Here is a 19,644-nt window from a genome sequence, read left to right as displayed (position 1 = left end):
ACAAAAAACAATAATTATATCAATAAGTTAATCAATTATATATTCGCAGTTCCTGTTTGCAACCTCTTCCCACCTCTCGACCAATCTGTTGATGTTTTTCCACCAAAAACCCCCTTTATGGGGTGGAGTGTGACTTTGACGACTTGTGCAACATGAGCGTTGTCGTGCAGGAGTAATGGTCGAACATGTCTTTTCAGACGAATAACCTCATTCACACGGTTTAGCTGGCAATATACTCGTAGAGCTGCTTGTTGACCGTGGCATTCTTTTCGAGCATTTTCCAGTGCACCATGCCTTCCTAGTCCCACCAAACACATATACTGATCTTCTCCTGGAACCACCCACTCCTATTGAAGTAGAGGCACCATTTCCTATCTCCCCTGACGATTCGGTACAAAAAGCGCTGTTTATGACTGCGAGTTGCTCGATGGCGGGCGAGATGCTGACACGCAATTTGAAGCTGATTTTTTCTTGTTTTCGTTGAGTTCATGAGGCACCCAGGCTCCCAATTTCTTGGTAAATCCCATTAAATAAATGTAATTGAGAATCGTTTTATGATCGTAGTTTATTTTTTTTTTTTTTTGCCAATTCAAGACTGGTTTGGCGACAATTTGGTTCTCATTCAAAAGTGATTTGAGTCGTTCTTCGTAGAAGGTCTTCCGCTGCGGGACGTGTCATCGACTTTGCAAACCCTTTCCGTGCTGTTAACTCACTTATGCCACCTTCTCCATTTACGTGGCGAATGTCGCGGGTTGCTTCGGTAGCTTTTTGACCTCGATGAAAAGCAAAGAAGAGCCGGCGTCGAAAATGTTGGTTTTTGCCTCCTGGGTGATCCATTTCTAAGCCTCAAAACTAATAAAGAAAACTGAAAAATTCAATTAACTTAGTTTTGTAGAGCAGAAAGAGTTCTATCGAATGAATTATTACCCTTTGCCAAACAGCAAACAAATCGTTGTAAATTAAAAAAAATAAAAATAAAAAAAAGCTATGAACTTATTCCCCAACCCAATATATGTAAATGTATATTTTGGTCTTTCCTTAGTGGACGAATTGGCTTGTAAAAAAGGAAGCTGCGGAGTTGATGTGTTCCACAAAATTTTTTATAAAATTCTTCTAGAATATTGAGAGTAAACTGTATATCCTAAATTGACTTACAATACTTTTTAGAAGTAATATAAAGATCTGTACGTCCAATATTTATAAACCGTGAGCCACTCTAAAAAAACAGGTATATGAATACATATAAAATAAATATCCATTTAATCAAAGGTAAATGTTTTAAAACTTCAGTCTCATTATTTAATAGCCACACCTCGCGTGTAAATACGGACTTATAAATGCGTTGCCTACCAAAGCTCATACTCGATTTCAATTTGCTGGACAATACTTTTGTTCTACAAAAGCGGTCTACTTATGATGTACTGGGATTAAAGTGACCACTTTTCTGTACAAAAAATGCTATTGAATTGCTTAAAAAGTTAAAAAACAAAAAAAAATGTAATAAACCAGAATTGTATTTACAAACAAAGAAACACTTTTAATTGCTAACAAAAACAAATTCTTGTTTATCACTCAAACCAGAAATTCTGAATTTACAAATTTGAATAATTTCAAAATTTTGCTTGTGGCTTGAGGAAATACATTTCTTTCCGCTGCCATAGGGTTCGAGCATTTATGAAAGCAGTCAATGTGCCCCCAGCTCTGCCAGCAGCAATAAAAGCAATTTCGTAATGAAATAATGCATAAAGAAGGGCAAAAAATGTAATTTGTCAATGCTTAGTCCTTTCATCGTTTTCATTCATTGTGAGCAATTTAATCAGAACTTCCCCCATTCAATGCTGAGCATTTGTATATCCGCTCAATAGCTGGCGAATTCATTGAAAGTGTTTCACGGTGAGGCCATTTGACCACACCAACGCTTCCATTTTTCCTTTCATTTCTTCTCACCTACCTGTCACTTCCAAATGCTTTTTCCATATATTTGCGCTCTTCTATTCAAATTCGTCGCAGAAATGTTTTACCTTCAGCATTTAATTGCGAGCAGATACTAAGTAGCTCTTTGCGAGGTTTTTAATGCGGCTCCTCCTGCGTTATTCGGATTTTATATTTAAATCCTTTAGGGGCGATTGTGTAATGGTGTAGTTTTTATTATCCGTAGGACAGCAATTAAGTGTTAGAAATTAGTGTTTACCCTTTTGCAATGGATTTCGTGAAATAGGAATTCTGCAAGAGGTAAATTATGATTATTATTATTTGTACTTTTATTATTTTTTTTATTATTATTCTTATCCCACGGCACTCCTCGTTTATTCCTCGTTTTGCAACAGTTGTAATTGGTTTGCTATTTCTTGGTGTGGAATTTTTGCGACTACATATACAGGGTGAACGATATGAAGTGTTACCTATTTAAAACACCATAACTTTTTTGTGTGAAATTAGTTTTTATTGATTTCAAAGACAAAATTGTTCAAAAATGATTACAATTTTAAAATTTATTCACCTTAGCTCGATATGACCACCTTTTGCCTTGACTATAGCCTTCAAACGGTCAAAAAATGAGTTGCATGCTGCACGAATGTGATCTTGAGGTATTTTGGCCCATTCTCGTATAATCGCTTTTTTCAGCGCATCCATACTGGCATATTTTTTAGTCCTCACCTTGCTCTCCAAAATGGATCAGATGGAATAGCCCATCGGATTTGCGCCTGGCGAATTCGAAAGCCATTGTGTGGACGAAATGAAGTGTGGAACATGATTTTTTAACCATTCTTGGTTCACACGAGCTTTATGAGACGGTGCCGAGTCCTGTTGGAACGTCTATGGTCTACGACCGAAATGTTTGCGTGTCCACGGCTCTAAAGCAGCTTCTAAAACATTTTCCCGATAATAAGTCGCATTCACTTTGACGTCAGGCTCGATAAAAACGATTGGAGAGTGTCCATCAGCGGCCACTGCGGCCCAAACCACTACTTGCGATGGGAAATTGCTTCGAGTGGCCATACGTAGACTCAAGTTCTCGTATGAGCGTTCGGTCAAGTAAACACGATTGTTTTGAGTGTTTATGAACTGCTCAATTGGGAAATTTTTTTCTTCAGAAAACACAATGTTAGGAAATGCGCCACGTTCGTGCAAGCGCAACAACTCCTTTGCTCTTTCGCACCGAACTTTTTTTTGCTGGATGAAAGATCGTGTGCTTTTTGGAACTTGTAAGCCTTGACCTTGAGCTCATTTTCCAATATGCGTCGAATGCTGTCTTTCGATATTTTCAGTTCTTTGGCCATTTTTCTTCCACTTCGACGTGGATTTCGTTCAAGTCGAGCCTTCGCTTTCCGAACCATTTCTGGCGTTGTTGCGGTTTTCTTTGGCAAACCTCCATAGCATTTTGCAATGCTACCAGTATCATTGTAACATTTTATAGTGCGATACACAAATATTTCACTCACTTTGAGGTGACTGAGCTCACGAACAATGGCTGGTTGGGATTTTTCAGCCAAATATAACACAATCACACTATTACGTTTGAATTCCATCACAGAAAAAAAAAATTCAACAAAACTGAGACGCAAATGCTTTTGATGGCTTATAAACAATATATTGAACTGTCATTGAAACAATTTTGAGTGTGAAGTCGGTAACACTTCATATCGTTCACCCTGTATTATGCCTTTTTGTGTATTCGGTGCCGCCTTTTGGCATCTGCGACATTTATCGTCTTTATGAGGATAACATGATCCTGAATGGCGATCGCAAATCCTTCAGTTTCAGGATAAAGTTCTCATTTTTGTAGCCAGGTTCTCTGTGGCCAAATTGTTTTTTTTTTTTTCTTCTATTGTTGTACATGTTATTATATGGTCTTTGTTGAATTTTTTCCTTAATTGCAATTAATATATATTAACTCTTTGCGCTCGAGACGCTTTTCTGTTGGGTGAACCAGCAACTCGAGAGTAATCTCACGCGCTCCAGCCTATTTCAGACGCTTTAAACTCGTATATTTTATATTAACATTATGCATACTTTTTTAGCTTAATTCAATACAATTATTAAAAATTATGTTGTATAATTTTGTTTCTTATGATATTTTATGAAACAATCTCCAATGTGAATTCTTTGCTTGTCGGGGCATGTGTCACAGTAGTACACAGTTTGTCGCCTTGGGCCGGACGTTCTTTGGGAAGAAACCGTGCAATCTTTCTATTGTCCTATCAAAATAACATGCAGCTTCCCATTTAGTCGGCGGCGGCGACAGAATCATCCGAGATAAGACATTTAGACACATCGATCTGAATGGTTCCTCTCAGGCACCGCTCGAGTTATTGCATCACATGCAGTGGTGCCTGAGAGGTACCGCTCGAGCGCAAAGGGTTAATATTTGTCCAGTTTTTTCTCTTAAAAAATGTTTGTCTGGGGTATGATAATTAATTTTGAAAAATCGTAGAAAAATGCGTACCTTTTGCAGAGGTCGTCCGAATAGGCTAAAATTTTAATATGATTTAGATGCTAAAATACAGGGTGGCCCATATGGTGTTTCTTACCACATGTTGTTTTGACATTGTCAGTTCTTTCCCGCTGAAAATCTTGATCAGTTTCTTATCTTCGCGACACGAAATGCATCGCTTTTCGCTTGGCAAATATTGGAATTTATATTCAGAGTCAATGTTGTGTAACCCACGTAGTGCGTTTATTGGAAAGGAGTCGAAATCATCTTTCTTGGCGAAGCGTAATTCCTTCTCGGCGGGTATGTTAACAAGCAAAACTACCGTATTTTGGAAACGGAAACCGCGCATGCGATCGTCGAGAAGCCAATGCCCCCTCAGTGAGTGACAGTTTGGAACAAATTTTGAAGCGGCGATTAGGCTGGGTTAGAAAAAATGGCTGTCCTTGCGAGGTGCCTACTTGGACAAATATTCAAAATTTGTCCGCTGTGATACCATACAGGGCGTAGGGGAGAGAAAAATGAGAATTGAAGGAAGATTAGATCGGATTAGAGGATGACGACCAACAGTGGCTATTTACGCTCATCGTAGCCGCTTCAAGCTACTGATAAATTTCACCAGGTGTGTGGTATTTAAACCCGCAATGTCGGCAGGTGTACCAAACAAGTGAGATTCCAGATGTCTAAATCTTTGCCCGATGAGAACAGGGCAGCTGAAAAGAAGATCCTGAAATGATTCCACCTTGTTCTTCAGACAGCCTCTGCGGAAGGGACCTAGAGCAATCCCAAGTCTCACCACATGGACACCTAACGGACATTCCGGTAAGGATGCATACCAAATTCGAGAGCTGCGGCTTTTTCAGTTTTAGAAGTTCACTCAAGCGCCCCTGATTTACCCGTTCCCAGAAGGATCTCACGGCTTAGCACGTTTGCGCACTAGCCCAGTGTTCGCTGAGTTGAGGCGAGGCCCATCTTTCCAACAGCAGACAACAGGTTCTCAAGGGATCCCCCCGGTGGTGGTATCATTGGCATATTTTCTTTTAAAATGCTGATCGAACCGCCAATTCGTTCAACGGTGAGGTATAAAGAAGCATGATAAAGGATTTTTTGTGGTCGGAAATTGAAGATATGAACTTGGACGATTTTTCGTTGCATTTCAATTTTTATTTGAAAATTTATTTTGGTTACAAAACCTTTTAGATTAGATGTACAAAATGACTTTAATGTAACACTTAAAGATAAGACTTAAAAGTAGTTTTCCGTTTCATTTTCATTTCAATTTTTTAATCTAAACCCCCTTACTGGAACGCTGAGAACGACTCCAGATCACCGCAGTGTATTCTTCCAGGCTGAGTTTTTCGCAGTTGGAAAGGCGGCTGACCTAGCTTATGATACTAGTGGGACAAACTCCAAAGAAAACTTTTACATGGATAGTCAGGCAGCCATTGGAGCAATTACATTTTTTATTATAACATCCAAAATCGGTCTTCAGAGCAGGACGGCAGTAGAAAGGTTGGCAGCGAATTTTAAGCTACATTTCTATTGCGTTCCCACCCATAAGGACATTGAAGGGATCGAGATAGTAGACGATATAATGAAAAAACGGGGTCTCTCTTTACTCACATTTTGTCTACGAAAGCCCAAAGACAGTCCGAATATTATGCAACGAACTAGATGAAAACATGGTCAGAAAATTCAGGTCTATATGGGAGAGTCTGCCCACTTGCAGGAATGTTGAGGTCATGTGAAAAACATGACGATCACAGTTGTGCCCGATTTATAGTATCACTAACACGAAGATGATAGGCGTGCTCATAGCGCAGCAGCAGCGTATGCTTATAGGCTTGTAATCTCAGACAGCGAGGTATGCAGCAAATGTGGGCAGCAGGATTCAAGGCAAACTGTAGAACATCTCCTTTGCGGATGCCCTGCGTTATTCAAAAAACGCTTAACGGTTTAATAGTTTAATAGATTAGAAGTTATTTCAGCAGTAAGTTGGAAATGTCTCCTTAAGTTCCTTTCTATAACAGGCACCATGCGGATAGACTACTTTAAACCTAAAAAATAATGAGTTCCTTCTGGTATCGCTATGGAACAATAGAATGTATGTGTAACTTCAAGTCATCCAGTTCAACCTAACCTATATAGTCTATAATAGACTAGAGGCATACAGCTTCACACACATCACATCTCCCATAAAAGGGTAATAGAGACTAGCAGTACAGAGAGTCAATAGGACATTTCAAAGTAGACCTTAGAGATGAAAAATCAATTCCCTTAAGGCGAATTTCGAGTAAGCATTCATATGCTAGAGCCAAAAACTGTCACTAAGGTCTTAGAAATTTGGATTAGCAGTATGCTCTACTCCGAAGCCAGCCCAGGTAGTCACATGAACGAAATCTTGTCACACATCACATGAACGAAATCTTGTTCGAAGAGTTTTGAAAAAGGAACCACTATATGGACCATCCTGTATCCTTTTGACGCCCTATGCTACAATAGAAGCTAAATGAAAAAATAATAAAAACACATTCTTAGTATTCAACAAAATTAAAAAAATAAAATAAAATAAAAAAATTTTACAAAACCATTTTAAAAATTTTCTAATTTTTTTTCACCTTAACTATTCTTTGGATTTCTAAGGCTTCTATGAAAACCAGTCATGTGACCAATGTTATAGTACTCTAATGACGAAGTTTGCATAGCTATAAAAATATTTGTCTGAATTTCTAAATATTGTTCTCAAATGCCAACTAAATTCTCATTTTTTACGGCTTAATTGCCATTACCTAATTCATCAATAAACTCAAATATGCTTGCCTTTTAATCATAGCTGCTTTGTAGCCTTAAAAAATTTAAGTTAATTAACGCGCATCGCCGATTCAACATCGAAATAACGTCGACAACCAGCGGCTTGGAGAGCAATAATGCCGGTTTTGATGTTAGCGACGGAGTTCTGTCACTTAATAGGGGTATGCATCAAATTCACCAATTGAATAGCCAAACACTTGGGCAAAAGAGCACTCGAAGCAAAAGTACCACTTATCAGCTCTTGTGCCCTCTAAACAAGTTGAATAAATTTCAAAGGTAAGTCAGTCCAGCTGAAGTTGTAACATTGCCGATTTCAATAATTTCTCAACTTAAATTTTAAAACTGTAAGTACTATAAGTAATTAGCTTCAGGCCAATATGACTCCCAATAAATCGAACAAAACCATCCAAGAAAATATTTAACTAAAAATCATATCTAAAGTTTATTGTGGCACATTTCTCATCTAACTTACTGTCGAATGCTAAAAATAGGAAAATATTTTATTTAAAAACGAACGAATTATCTAAATTAATTTAAATCTTCACCGTATCTCGGATTTTAAGTCTCACTGTAAATGAATTATCTAAATAAATTTAAATAATTCCAAATAAAGGTTGTTGCTACGATGGCGCCTAACCAATGTTCACCTTCTAGCAGCACTTCGAGTTCAAATTCCGTAGTATTGGCTGTGATCGCAACACCAGAGGAGAGGCGGGCAAGTGATGCACTAGATTGAGATAGCTAATTTTGCCGAACGGGAGAATGCAATCGTAACCAATTGGCTTCCATTGCACAACACATACAAGCATTTGTCGTTAAGCGCACCAAGCGTAACAACAACACTGACTGACGCCAGTGCTGCCTGTGCTATCGTTGTCGTCATCAGTGAGCTCATTGTCACCTTGTACGAATTCGACAAGCAGATCGACGATGGCATCTTTCTTTGAGATAAGTGCGACAGCGATGGCATCGACAATAAAATCATCTAAATTGTAGCTCGTAGCAACGAAATTATCCGCGTTTGATGTCACTGCACGCTGCATTATTTGCTATAGTGAGTATGAAAAATATACAACAAAATTAGATCACACAGTTCAGAATCATATGTACATCGGAAAAAAAATTGCTTTCAATTAATCGTTCTGTCAATAATACATTTTCGCACTCACACCCATTTTCAGCTCAATATTCGCAACCTCGTTGTATTGAGTTGGCGCTAATTAAATTACACAGTTCACCCCCCGTTTGTGTACGCACCAATTATTTATTTATTTTTTAATTCACCCGCCATCGATAGACATCAGCTTAACGCCTCTTTCAGTCTTAACAACCACAACGATTAATTTTCAAAATAGACAAAGATGCGAAGCGAATGAATCAAGAGGTAACGGAGAACAAGACGAGCCATCTCATGTCACCAAAGAAGCAATCAATCCACTCGCGTTTTGTCAACTAATAGAGAATTTCGTTTATACCTAGAGAAACTAGCATTAGCGCCGACTGTATCAACCTTGAAATTCAACTAATGATAGCTCTTATTATCAAGTGCTACTTTACCGAGTAGTGTTTTCAAATCGCTCCAGGTCTTAAAATAGACCTTGTTAAATAACTATAGCACAGGGACTTATTGACAAGTTTTGAGAACTTATTTGTTTCTGATTTATTTTAGTAATTTTTTTTTAACATAAATCTAGTTAATTCTTTAAGTATCCAACAAAAAAAAATTAGGAGTTTTGAATTCGTTTAAAAAGCGCCTTTGATTTAAGTGTTAAAAGTATATTTCCTTTGAAATATCTTTCTAATAAACAAATTAATAATTTTATAGGTAGCTCGTAGATAGGCTGGATCAGTGTTTTCCTCTTCAACCTTAAAGATACGATATGAGAATCAGTTCATTTGACTAGTTCACTTGGGTAGGATTGAAGAGGATCTCGGTATATCTTGGTTAAATTTTTTATTTCCTCTTCCATTAAAGGAATTTCCGTCCCGATGAATTCGGTCATTTGTCACGCCTAGAGTCTTGGACTGAAAACATTGCAGAATTTCCAATTTTGAATTTCATGCTGTGTCCCATAGCTGGATTCCATGAGCCAAAACTGGTTTGAGCAACGATTTGTAAAGGATAAGCATGTTGCCCATTAAGAGGGGGTACCTACGGGTTAAGAGCCTATACAGAGTTCGGCGGCTTACAGAAGGTTTTAAGACCAAGGCGTTTTCCTGTAAGAAAAAAGACGGCATCTGGTACTTAAATTATGGAGAGTCACAGAGGATATGAAAATCCCAATACCCCAATCGTTGACGATGGAACTGTTGTTCCGCTACCCGACCATGGCGAGGTGAGAATAGCGATAGCGCAGCAAAAGAACAACAAAGCCGCGGGCGCCGACGGACTGCCGGCTGAGGTATTCATACATGGCGGCGAGGAGCTGGTAAGGTGCATGCATCAGCTTCTATGCAAAATATGATCGGAGGAAAGCATACCTGCCGATTGGAACTTAAGTGCGCTCTGCCCAATTCATAAGAAGGATGATACTGCAATATGCGTCAATTACCGCGTGATTAGTCTTCTAAATATCACCATCAACCAACTGACCTTGTAAGTGTGGCTTTAGACCTGAAAAGTCCAATATCGATCACAGGATAGTCCACTTATATTCAGATATTCACAATAATGATATTGGCATCATCGGCTTTAACATCTGCACTGTAATTTTTGCTTTTTCCAAACTAGATAAAGAGGCAAAGCGAATGGGTCTGGTGGTGAACGAGGACAAAACGCAGTACCTCCTGTCTTCAAACAAACAGTCGGCACACTCGCGTATCGGCACTATTGACAGTTATGATTTCGATGTTGTAAGATACTTCGTTTATCTAGGAACCAGCGTTGACACCGCTAATAATGTCAGCCTGAAAATCCAACGTAGAATCTCTGTTGCCAACAAGTGCTGCTTTGGACTAAGTAGGAAACTGAGTAATAAAGTCCTCTCTCGACGAACAAAATTAACACTCTATCATGCCCGTCCTCTCATCATGCCCGTCCTAACGTATGGCGCAGAAGCTTGGACGATGACAACATTCAATGAAGCGACGCTGGAAGTGGTTGGGAGAAAGATTTTGCGCAATATTTTTGGACATTTGTACGTTGGCAACGCCGAATAACGCAGGCGATGGAACAATATAGAATATAAGGAACGATATAGACATAGCGCAGCGAATGATCCAGTGGATATGTTAATTGAGTCATGTTGTCCGAATGCTTAAAAACGCTCCGGCTCTGAAAGCATTCGATGCGGTACCAGCTGGTGGAAGGCCTCCTCTGCGTTGGAAAGATCAGGTGGAGAAGGACTTGGCTTCACTTGGTGTGTCCAATTGGCGTCGGTTAGCACGAGAAAGAAACAACTGGTGCGCTTTGTTAAACTCGGCCAAAATTGCGTAAGCGGTTATCGCACCAATTAAGAAGAAGAAGGTTATGGCACCTCTACTTTAGGCTTGGATTTTGGTCTTTCGCCGTAACCATAACCAGTTGCTTGATGTTGCTATGGCACCAATAACTGATGACAAAAATATCGTTACAGGTATGTTTAAGGACACAGTGTTATGATATGGCACCCCTACTTTGAGCTTGAGAGAAATCATGGTGAATCGATTTTTACAGCTGTGGCCCATGGTGAAAAGAATTGAGAAGGTGTGTTCAATAACAAATCGGTTTTCGGCTCTGTGCGAATGTGAGAGAATCAGCTGAAGAGCTGACGTAAAAAGGAATGTGTTTACGAAAAAGCTGAGATTGTATTGGTAATATACGAAAGAAATCAACCAATGACTCTTCGTTGCCGCCTGAAAAACGACTGATATGACGAGTGTCCGAATATGTGAGTGAAATGTTTGTGGAGAATGCGGCGACCGAATCTCCCAAGTGACGTGACAGTCAAAATGCCCCTCACAAGTTTCTTTTTCACCATAGTTAAAGAGCAAATGTTTTAAGTTTTTCATTCTCATAATTTGGTTTTTCATCATAATTAGTAGCCAAACCTGGCAAATTCATCATCCTTGGATAGAGATCTGTTTCAAATTAGACGACAACAGAACGGATCACTGTTCGCTTGGTTTTTCGTCGATGTTTTGGCAGCACAGCACAGCACAGCACACGTGTATAATGAGGTAAAATAAAAAAAATAAAAATTATTTCAGAGATAAATTTTATGTTGAATGAAGTTTTTGGCTGATACTTTTAATGCTACGCTGTTAGGCGTACACTATTACAGCAAATTGAAGTGATTAGCTCTAGAAACTATATTCGTCAATTTGCAGTTGAAATATCGTAATCTTGAAAATTTATTATTAACAGCGCCTTCATTTTCTAATAAATGACTCATCTTCAATGCTGTCATGTGCCAAACGGCAAATACTGTGCAGAATACATCAACATTAAATTATATTTATTATTACAAGGGTCGTTTGAAAAGTACGGGAAAAGTGAGAGGTGGCACTACTGGCGCGTATCGCGGTTATGTTCAGTTAGTAGCATCTCTTGGAAGAGCACACCCCAAGTTTGAGCCAGTTCGGTATATTTCTTTATGTTTGGCATTCGCTTGAATCGAGGAAGTCGAGTAATTCTCCTTTTGCATCACGACAACGCACCAGCTCATGCCTCAGCAACTGTGGTCGCAAAATTAATGGGAATAGGGTTCCAACTCGTTACACAGCCTCCCTATCTTCTGAACTTGGCTACCTCACATGTCTCGAACTACTATTTGTGCCCCAATTTGAAGAAAGGGCTGGCGTGAACAGGGTTTTTTCCAACGAGGATGTGATTGCAGAAACGGATGGCTATTTTTCAGACTTAAACAAATCTTGTTATATTATTTGAAAGGGATCAACAAACTAGAACAGCTTTGGACGAAGTGTAAAAGCCGAAAAGGAGATTAGGTCGAAAAATAAAACAGGTTTACCTACTCCAAACAATTAAGTAGTTCTTACTTTTGCTTGGACTTTTCAAACGACCCTGTTACTACGAAAAAAATGGTTTTATATCAGTGCTGGCAATGCCTACAAAAATGATCCGCATCGTTTCGGTGGAAATTAATCGGTACACTGAGCTGGATAGCCCAAGCGAACACGCTAAATATCATTTTTATGCCTTTTCACATTTGCCAGTATTTCCTGTGCTCTGTATTTCAGTAATTCTTTATCTTCAATTGATACTCGTATGCATGTAGAATTAAGAAGAATTATTCCAGCGCCTTCAAATTATTTCATTATCAAGAAGAAATAAAGGGTATTTCAAAAGGCGCGCCTAGATGTTGTTTTAAAATAAACCTCCTATGTGTTCAAAAAATAAGGTGAATTTTTAAATTTCGCGGGCTACGTACATTCGACTTTCAATTATTATATTTTTATGTTGGTACACTCGTCTAGAAGATATGTTCACGGTTTTAGCAATATTGCATGTTTAGTTTGTTTGTGAAAGGCATAAATAAGACAAGTGTTTCGCGAATTCGGCGATTTTCTGCTATCGAAAAAAATGATTCAAAGAAGTTGCAGCAAATTTTGTTTAAAAAATAGTTTTAATTGCTCAAATGCACTTGAAATGTCGACAGTGGCATACGGTTAGAGTACTCTGAGCCAAAAAAATGTTTACAAGTGGTACAAGCTTTTCACAGAAGGTCGAGAAGATGTGAATGAGGACGCACGTTCTGGACGCCCCAGCACATCAACAGCCAATGAAAATGTTGAGAAAGTGAAGAAAATTGTTATGGAGAATAGTTGAATCAAAATTAGAGAAGTTGCTGAGGATGTCGGCATATCGGTTGGCTCATGCCTTGCAATCTTTTCGAAGTTCGTTCGAAAATTGCTGAATTTTGACCAAAAACGACGTAGCATGAGCATCGCTCAGGAATTGTTGAATGACGTCAACGATTATCCAGATTTACTTAAGAGGATCATAACTGGTAACGAATCATGGGTATATGATTATGACATCGAAGACAAAACCCAACTGTTCCAATGGAAGAGTTCAGGAGAGCCAAAACTAAAAAAAGCACGTCAAGTTCGATCAAATGTCAGGGTTTTGCTCACTGTCTTCTTCGATTACCATGACGTAGTGCATCAGGAGTTTCTACCACAAGTTCAAACGGCAAATAAGGAGTATTACCTTCAAGTTAGGCGACGTTTGCATGTAGCCATGGCTTTTGCGTCATGGTAATGCACCTGCTCACTACACTTTGCTTGTGAGAGATTATTCGGCCGAAAACAACATCGCTATCATGCCTCAGTCACCGTATTCACCAGTTTTGGCCCCCTGTGACTTTTTCCTGTTTCCAAGATTGAAGAGACCCATGAAAGGATGCCGTTTTGGGACGATTGAGGAGATAAAAACCGAATCGCTGAGAGAGCTCAAGGACATACCAAAAAGTAAATATCAGAACTGCTTCGAGGATGGGAAAAAACGCTGCCACAAGAGTATTAAAGAGTTTTCCAAACAGAGGTGTTATTTTGATATTCAAAGAAAAATGCTATTTTTTAATATAAATGATCGCGTGTTTATTTCATTATAAAGAGGAAGGTATGCCGTTAATAGTGGAAAATAACATCAGGCAAATGACCACCACGACCACGCTTCCAGGACAATATCCTTTTCAAGAAATTCTCCATAACCGAATTGCAAATTGGCTGCCCTATGGCCTCGATAGCCTCACGAATTCCATCTTTGAGGTCTTGAATCCAGCCTGGGCTGTTGGCGTAGACCTTCTATTCCACGTGGCCCCAAAGAAAAAAGTCACAAGCTGTTAAATAACAAGATCTCGGTGGCCAATTGTGATCACCTCTTCGAGAGACACTGTTCGGAAACCCTTCCCCTAAAAAATCAATGGTTTCGTTGCTTGTGTGTTGTCCAGATCAAAACCATCCAATTCCGGCCATAAAAAGTCGTTAATCATCTCTCGATAGCGCAATCCATGCACTGTTAACACCTGTTATTAAAAACCCTTTATAACTGAGGGGAACTACTTTAAAGGAGATTAAATAGAAATTGATAGATGATGATTGATGAATTGAAAAATGAAAATTCACATTATTTTTTAAGCACACATAGTTTGCAAAAATTTATATTCTTTCAGGTTGAACTTTTTTTTATATTTAAAAAAAATTGTACATCTGTTTACTTGACAAAATTACAAAGAAGACACAAGAAAAGGTACCGCCTAGGAATTATTTATTACTGGCATCTACGAGTCACTCTTGAAATACCCTTTATAAGGTGCTGAATATCAGCAAACTTTCTTCGAAATTCTCAGTTAGTCTGTCACCACAAATATAAAAGCGCCGCTGCTATGTGAAACAAAATAATAACTTTTATTTGTACATATAAATAAATTCATATACATACAAACACACGTACGTGTCAGCCAATACATATGTAATATAATTCTTTATACTGTTTTTTTTTTTTTTAATTTTTCAATAAATTTTAATTGCATTTATTAAACAATAATCACTTCAATGAAAATATGACCATTTAAAATTTTCAATAAAAAATTAAAGCCAGTTCACAGTCCTTTTGGTTTTGATGCACGAGCAAGTATGTACAAGTGCATATTTTTGAAACAAATTAAATTTACACCACATTCGCACATACGAGTACATACATATGCACATATGCACAAGTAATTTGCAATTTTAATCTAATAAATTTCGCATTTGTTTTCTCGACTCATTTGTGTGCCCACCGCACAATGAAACTCATGCGCGAATTCGTCATAGTTTGAGAGTGGCCCAATCACTCTGAACTCTCCCGGCACGTGCTGGTCTGTGGAGGTTTGCAGCTTCTTCACTTCTGGATGCGCATCGTTGCACCAAATTTGTGCGAAACTAATGAAGAACAACTGTTTGTAGTTGTACGGAAAATTGGGCAACTGTTCGGTGCTGACATCAACATTCGCACGCACCGCATCCTCATACCAACGCATATAGGCGTGGTATGCCAGACGCATGCCACCGTTGTCGGCGATATTTTCCGACTGTGAAACACTTTTCGGCAGAAATTGATCGCCGTACTTGTATTTGCTATACTGATTGCTGAAGCAAGCAGTGCGATTGAGAAATATTTGCGTTGACTTCTCATCCCACCAGTCGCGACTGTTGCCATACTTGTCGAAACGACGGCCGGTATCGTCGAAGGCGTGTATGAGTTCGTGGCCGACCAGCGCGCCCAAAGTGCCGAACTTCACGGCAGTCGGATAGATTTCGTTCCACAGCAGGTAGGGTTGCAGTATCGATACCGGCACCTTGATAACATTTTCAATTAGTATATTAGCCGGTGTGTAGGAGAGAATTTCACCCGCTTCGATTGGTTTGGGTGGCTCGTGCAATTTGGCGAATGTGCGCTTGGTGTCTAATTCCAATAGGGCGAGCACATTTGCCAGATAATCGTCTTTGTTCGTCACTAAGGCGCCAAACTCCTCGGTAAAGTTGTGATCCATGTATGAGTTGATTTCCAAACGAAGAGCCTGCAATTTCTCTAACGCATATTGGCGCGTCGGTTCTGCAATCCAACTAAGCTTGTCCGAGAGCAACGTGCTTTTGAAGCTCTCCTTAAGCTCCTTCCACATATACTCGACATCCTGTTCGGTTTTGCGCGTGCTATACTTACGGTAAACCATGTTGTCGACATTTTTAGCGAAATACGATTTGGTCTTGTCGATGCAGGTCTTTTTCTGCTTTAACGCTGTCTTATCGAGATCCAGCATATAATCGGAGACTAAAGTGTAGAAGATGTAATTGGCCACCACTTCTTTAGGTGTTGTTAAAATAATTTTCTGCAGATTTTGCTGATATTGCTCGGCATACTCATACAACGGTTCGGTGACTACTTCACCCAGTGTTATATTAACCAGTTTCTTGATATCGATAACTGGACTATATTTGGCCTGCATCAGTTCGACGGTCGTCAGCTTTGACAAATCGTCCAAGCTCTGGCCGAGCGAGTCATCGACCAGCCCATATGCCAATTTCACTTCGAAATCCACAATTTCGTTAGCTGTCTTTGTGGCCAATTGTGCGTCAATGCCCAAAAATTTGATAAGCTCCTTGCGTAACTTGCGCTTATAGCTTTCTCTATAGACTGCCGTAGAGTCATCCAAGTACATCGCGCGACTCTCTAATGGCAAATCCGCTTGACCAATGTACACTCGATTTACGCTATTGTCTTTATAGTCGGCCATTATATCCATGCCGAGTAGTATGTCCTTGCCATACTTGTGCGCAATTCGTGCAATCGTCACCAGCCAATCGAATTTCTCCGCATTCCATTTGTCGCCACTGAGCGCGGGCATTTCACCAAACTCGGCGATCATATCAATTAGTTTCTGTTTGTATTTATCTTTCAGCTTAACCAAATTCACGCACGAAACAAAAAAGTCTTTAACTTTGTTGTCGATGGCTGTGTAGTTGAAATCCGGATCGTTTGTAAGTAGTTTCTCCACCTTACGATCGAGTAGCTGGCTCATCTCTTCAAATAGGCCGGTTGTCAAATGTTCGATTGTAGTTGCAGGATTCGCACGTGCCCACTTGCCACACGCGAATTTATAGAAGTCATCGCAAGGCTTAATTTTCGGATTCATTGTATTAACGATTGAATCGCGCTTGGCGAGCCGCATCATATCTATATTCGATTGCGTGAGTTTCTCGGGTATGTTTCGCACGCGATTTGTGTTTAGCGGCGTAGCTAAGGTGTTTGCGCATGCCAAAAGCATACAAATAAGTTGCAACGTATTTTGTACTAACAAATTCATGGCGACGTCACGATCGGTACGGCTTAATGAACGCGTTGTTTAACAGTCGAAAGGCGTTTTGCAACTGCTCGGCTCAACTCAGAACTCAGTAAATAATTTTGAGATCTTCACAATTATCCCGGTTTTTGTGTCTTCTTCGTTTACAGTGTGAGTATGAGCGTAGCGTTCATACATACTTACATACCTACAAACTCATATGCGTCGTGACGTGACTAACATATTTATGACTCTGGGGTTATCGGATTGGCATTGTAGCAATGAATGAAGACAAGCAGCACTTGAATACTCATTTTGATGCATGCATTTATATGTACATTTGTGTGTATGTATGGTATGTGAATATACAAGTAATTTGTGCTGAAAAATATTATTATGAATAGATAATAGATGGTAAAAGCAAAATACAAAATGCGTATGATTCGGGCCCCGGCTCCAGTGCTGATATCTTCTTTTTTTTTTGTGACAAATTTACAAGTTCGATTTTCTCTTTTAATACGAGTAGTGTTTTGTTTTGTTTCACGAATCAATCCGCAACATTTTACACCATCAATTGGTCATGAGACGCCTGACTGCTCGACATGTTCCAAGAGAGTTGAATTTCTTTCAAAAAATTCATTGGAAGAAGGTGGCTGAAGATATGTTTGATCAAGTGAATTCGGACCCAACGTTTATCCAGCGTATCATAGCCGGTGATTGGACGTAGGTATATGAGTTTGACATGCAAAGCAGTCAACCAGTCAACAGGCGGCTGAATGGCACTATCCACATGAGCCGGAACCCAAAAAACAATGTCAAAGTCGGTCATAAGTGAAAGTCATTCTACTCGTTTTCTTTGATTATCATGGTGTTGTGCACTCGGAATTCTTTCCAAATGGTTCTACGGTAAATAAAGAATATTATTTGGAAGTTATGCGACGTTTCAGAGAGAATGGTCGTAAGAAACGACCCAATTAGTGGAAAGTAAACTTATGGATCTTGCACCATAATAACGCACCGTCTCAGAAGGCTCATATTGTGAACACTTTTTTGACCAAAAACTAGACAAGTATCATCGAACAAGTGTGACTTTTTCCTTTTCCCAAACCTACAGCTGCCACGCCGCGGACGCCGCTTTGAATCGATAGAGGCCATTAAGTAGAATTCTCTGAAGGAGCTGCAGAAGGTCTCTTTAAACTCGTCCTTTGATGACTGGACTAATCGTTGACATATGTGTATTGTTTCGAATGGAGCCTATTTTGAAGGCCACAAAATAAATTTTGATGATTAAACAATTATTTTGCGTTTTTTTGAACAATTCCCGGTACTTTTTTGACAGAATGTACATATTTTCTCGTAGTCCCTAGGCAGAACAAAGGGCCTTAATAAACAAGTTAAAATTACAATATATTTATTTAAAGCTAAGAATTTGGCTCGTCGCCAAGTGCGGCCTGCTTGCAGCCCTTCACTAGTCGCCTCCACGTCTTAGATGCCGTACCACATCTCCGACTACCTTGCGGGTTCCAGTCTAAGGCTGCTTTTGATGAGACCGATACATTTCCACTTTCGCAGTCGGATTTCAAGATGAACGGGTATCTGCTACATTAATGCCCGGAGATCGGTGTTAGTGATGGTATCAGACCAGAAAACGCGAAAGCTCATAATCTCTCACAAGTGTCGAGATTTTCGGCCTTTATAATCGTTCAACAGAGCCTAGAAAAAAAAAATAAAAATAAAAAACCGAATATTTGGGGAAAAAAGTTCGGCATTTAGCGCCTCTAAAGTATGAACTCATCTCAAAAATGAGTGGAGCTCTCCGCTTTACATGCTGTTTGTTTACTTTAAGAAGGCAGTTGACACAATAAAACGACACTCAATCGGGCTGGCGTTGAGTAGAAAGGGAGTTCGCGCTAATGCAATCCGCCTTATTAAAGCCCTTCACGAGTACTCCGAACTGGCAGTGCTTCACGTAGCCGTCACCGACCTATTCACCACCAACGCAGGCGTAGGGCAAGGTTGTCCCCTATCGCCCCTTCTTTTCGCCATCATCCTAGATGACGTTATGAGCCAATTGACCATGCACAAAAGAGGCATCGTATGGTGTTTCTACAGACATCTTGAGGACCTAGACTTCGCCGATATCATCTGCCTCCTCTAAGCTAAGAGAGGCGAAGAGAGTCAACCACAATAAACGAAGGCTTATAATGGTGGACGAGTGCCCGGCGGAATTTATCGAAAGCTTCTGTTACCTCGGCTGCACTATCACGACTGACGGCGGAGCAGATGAAGAAGTCAACTGCTGGCTATACCAAGCAAGGGCAGCGTTCGGTCGAGTGCATACATGGTGGGCGAATTCGCAAATGTTCAGACGCACTAAACTGCGAATATTCAGCTCATGTGTTAAGTCAGTATTGTGGTACGGAAGTGAAGCAGGGCTGGTCTCCATCACCGTCACGCAGAGGCTACAATCTCTTGTCAACAACTGCCTCCTCAACATTTGAAGAATATTCCTGCCGAACCCCATCAGCAACGACGCGCTGAAATTAGGAGTCCATCCTATGGCAAATCAAACTTGGAAAGCCCACCAGATATCATCATGAGAATGACGCTGGACTGAAACCCGCAAGGGGGCAGAGA

At 39.8% G+C, this 19,644-nt stretch overlaps 1 protein-coding gene across 1 annotated transcript; it reads right to left on the bottom strand.

Moving 5' to 3' along the window:
• Positions 1-14,614: 14,614 nt before the first annotated feature.
• On the bottom strand, positions 14,615-17,099 carry LOC128855891 (membrane metallo-endopeptidase-like 1). The gene has a single exon (XM_054091111.1). It carries the CDS (start codon positions 17,029-17,031, stop codon positions 14,923-14,925), a length of 2,109 nt encoding a protein of 702 aa, XP_053947086.1. The 5' UTR covers positions 17,032-17,099; the 3' UTR covers positions 14,615-14,922.
• Positions 17,100-19,644: the final 2,545 nt, after the last annotated feature.

This window comes from Anastrepha ludens, chromosome 2 (genome assembly GCF_028408465.1).
Source record: "Anastrepha ludens isolate Willacy chromosome 2, idAnaLude1.1, whole genome shotgun sequence".
In the NCBI taxonomy this organism is placed as follows: Eukaryota; Metazoa; Arthropoda; class Insecta; order Diptera; family Tephritidae; genus Anastrepha; species Anastrepha ludens.
Note: the sequence above shows the minus strand (reverse complement) of the source record. Positions and strands in the feature narration are given on the sequence as shown.

What these genes read in the sequence shown, in the direction of transcription:
- LOC128855891 (XM_054091111.1), bottom strand. Translation starts at nt 17,031, where the DNA reads ATGAATTTGTTAGTACAAAATACGTTGCAACTTATTTGTATGCTTTTG.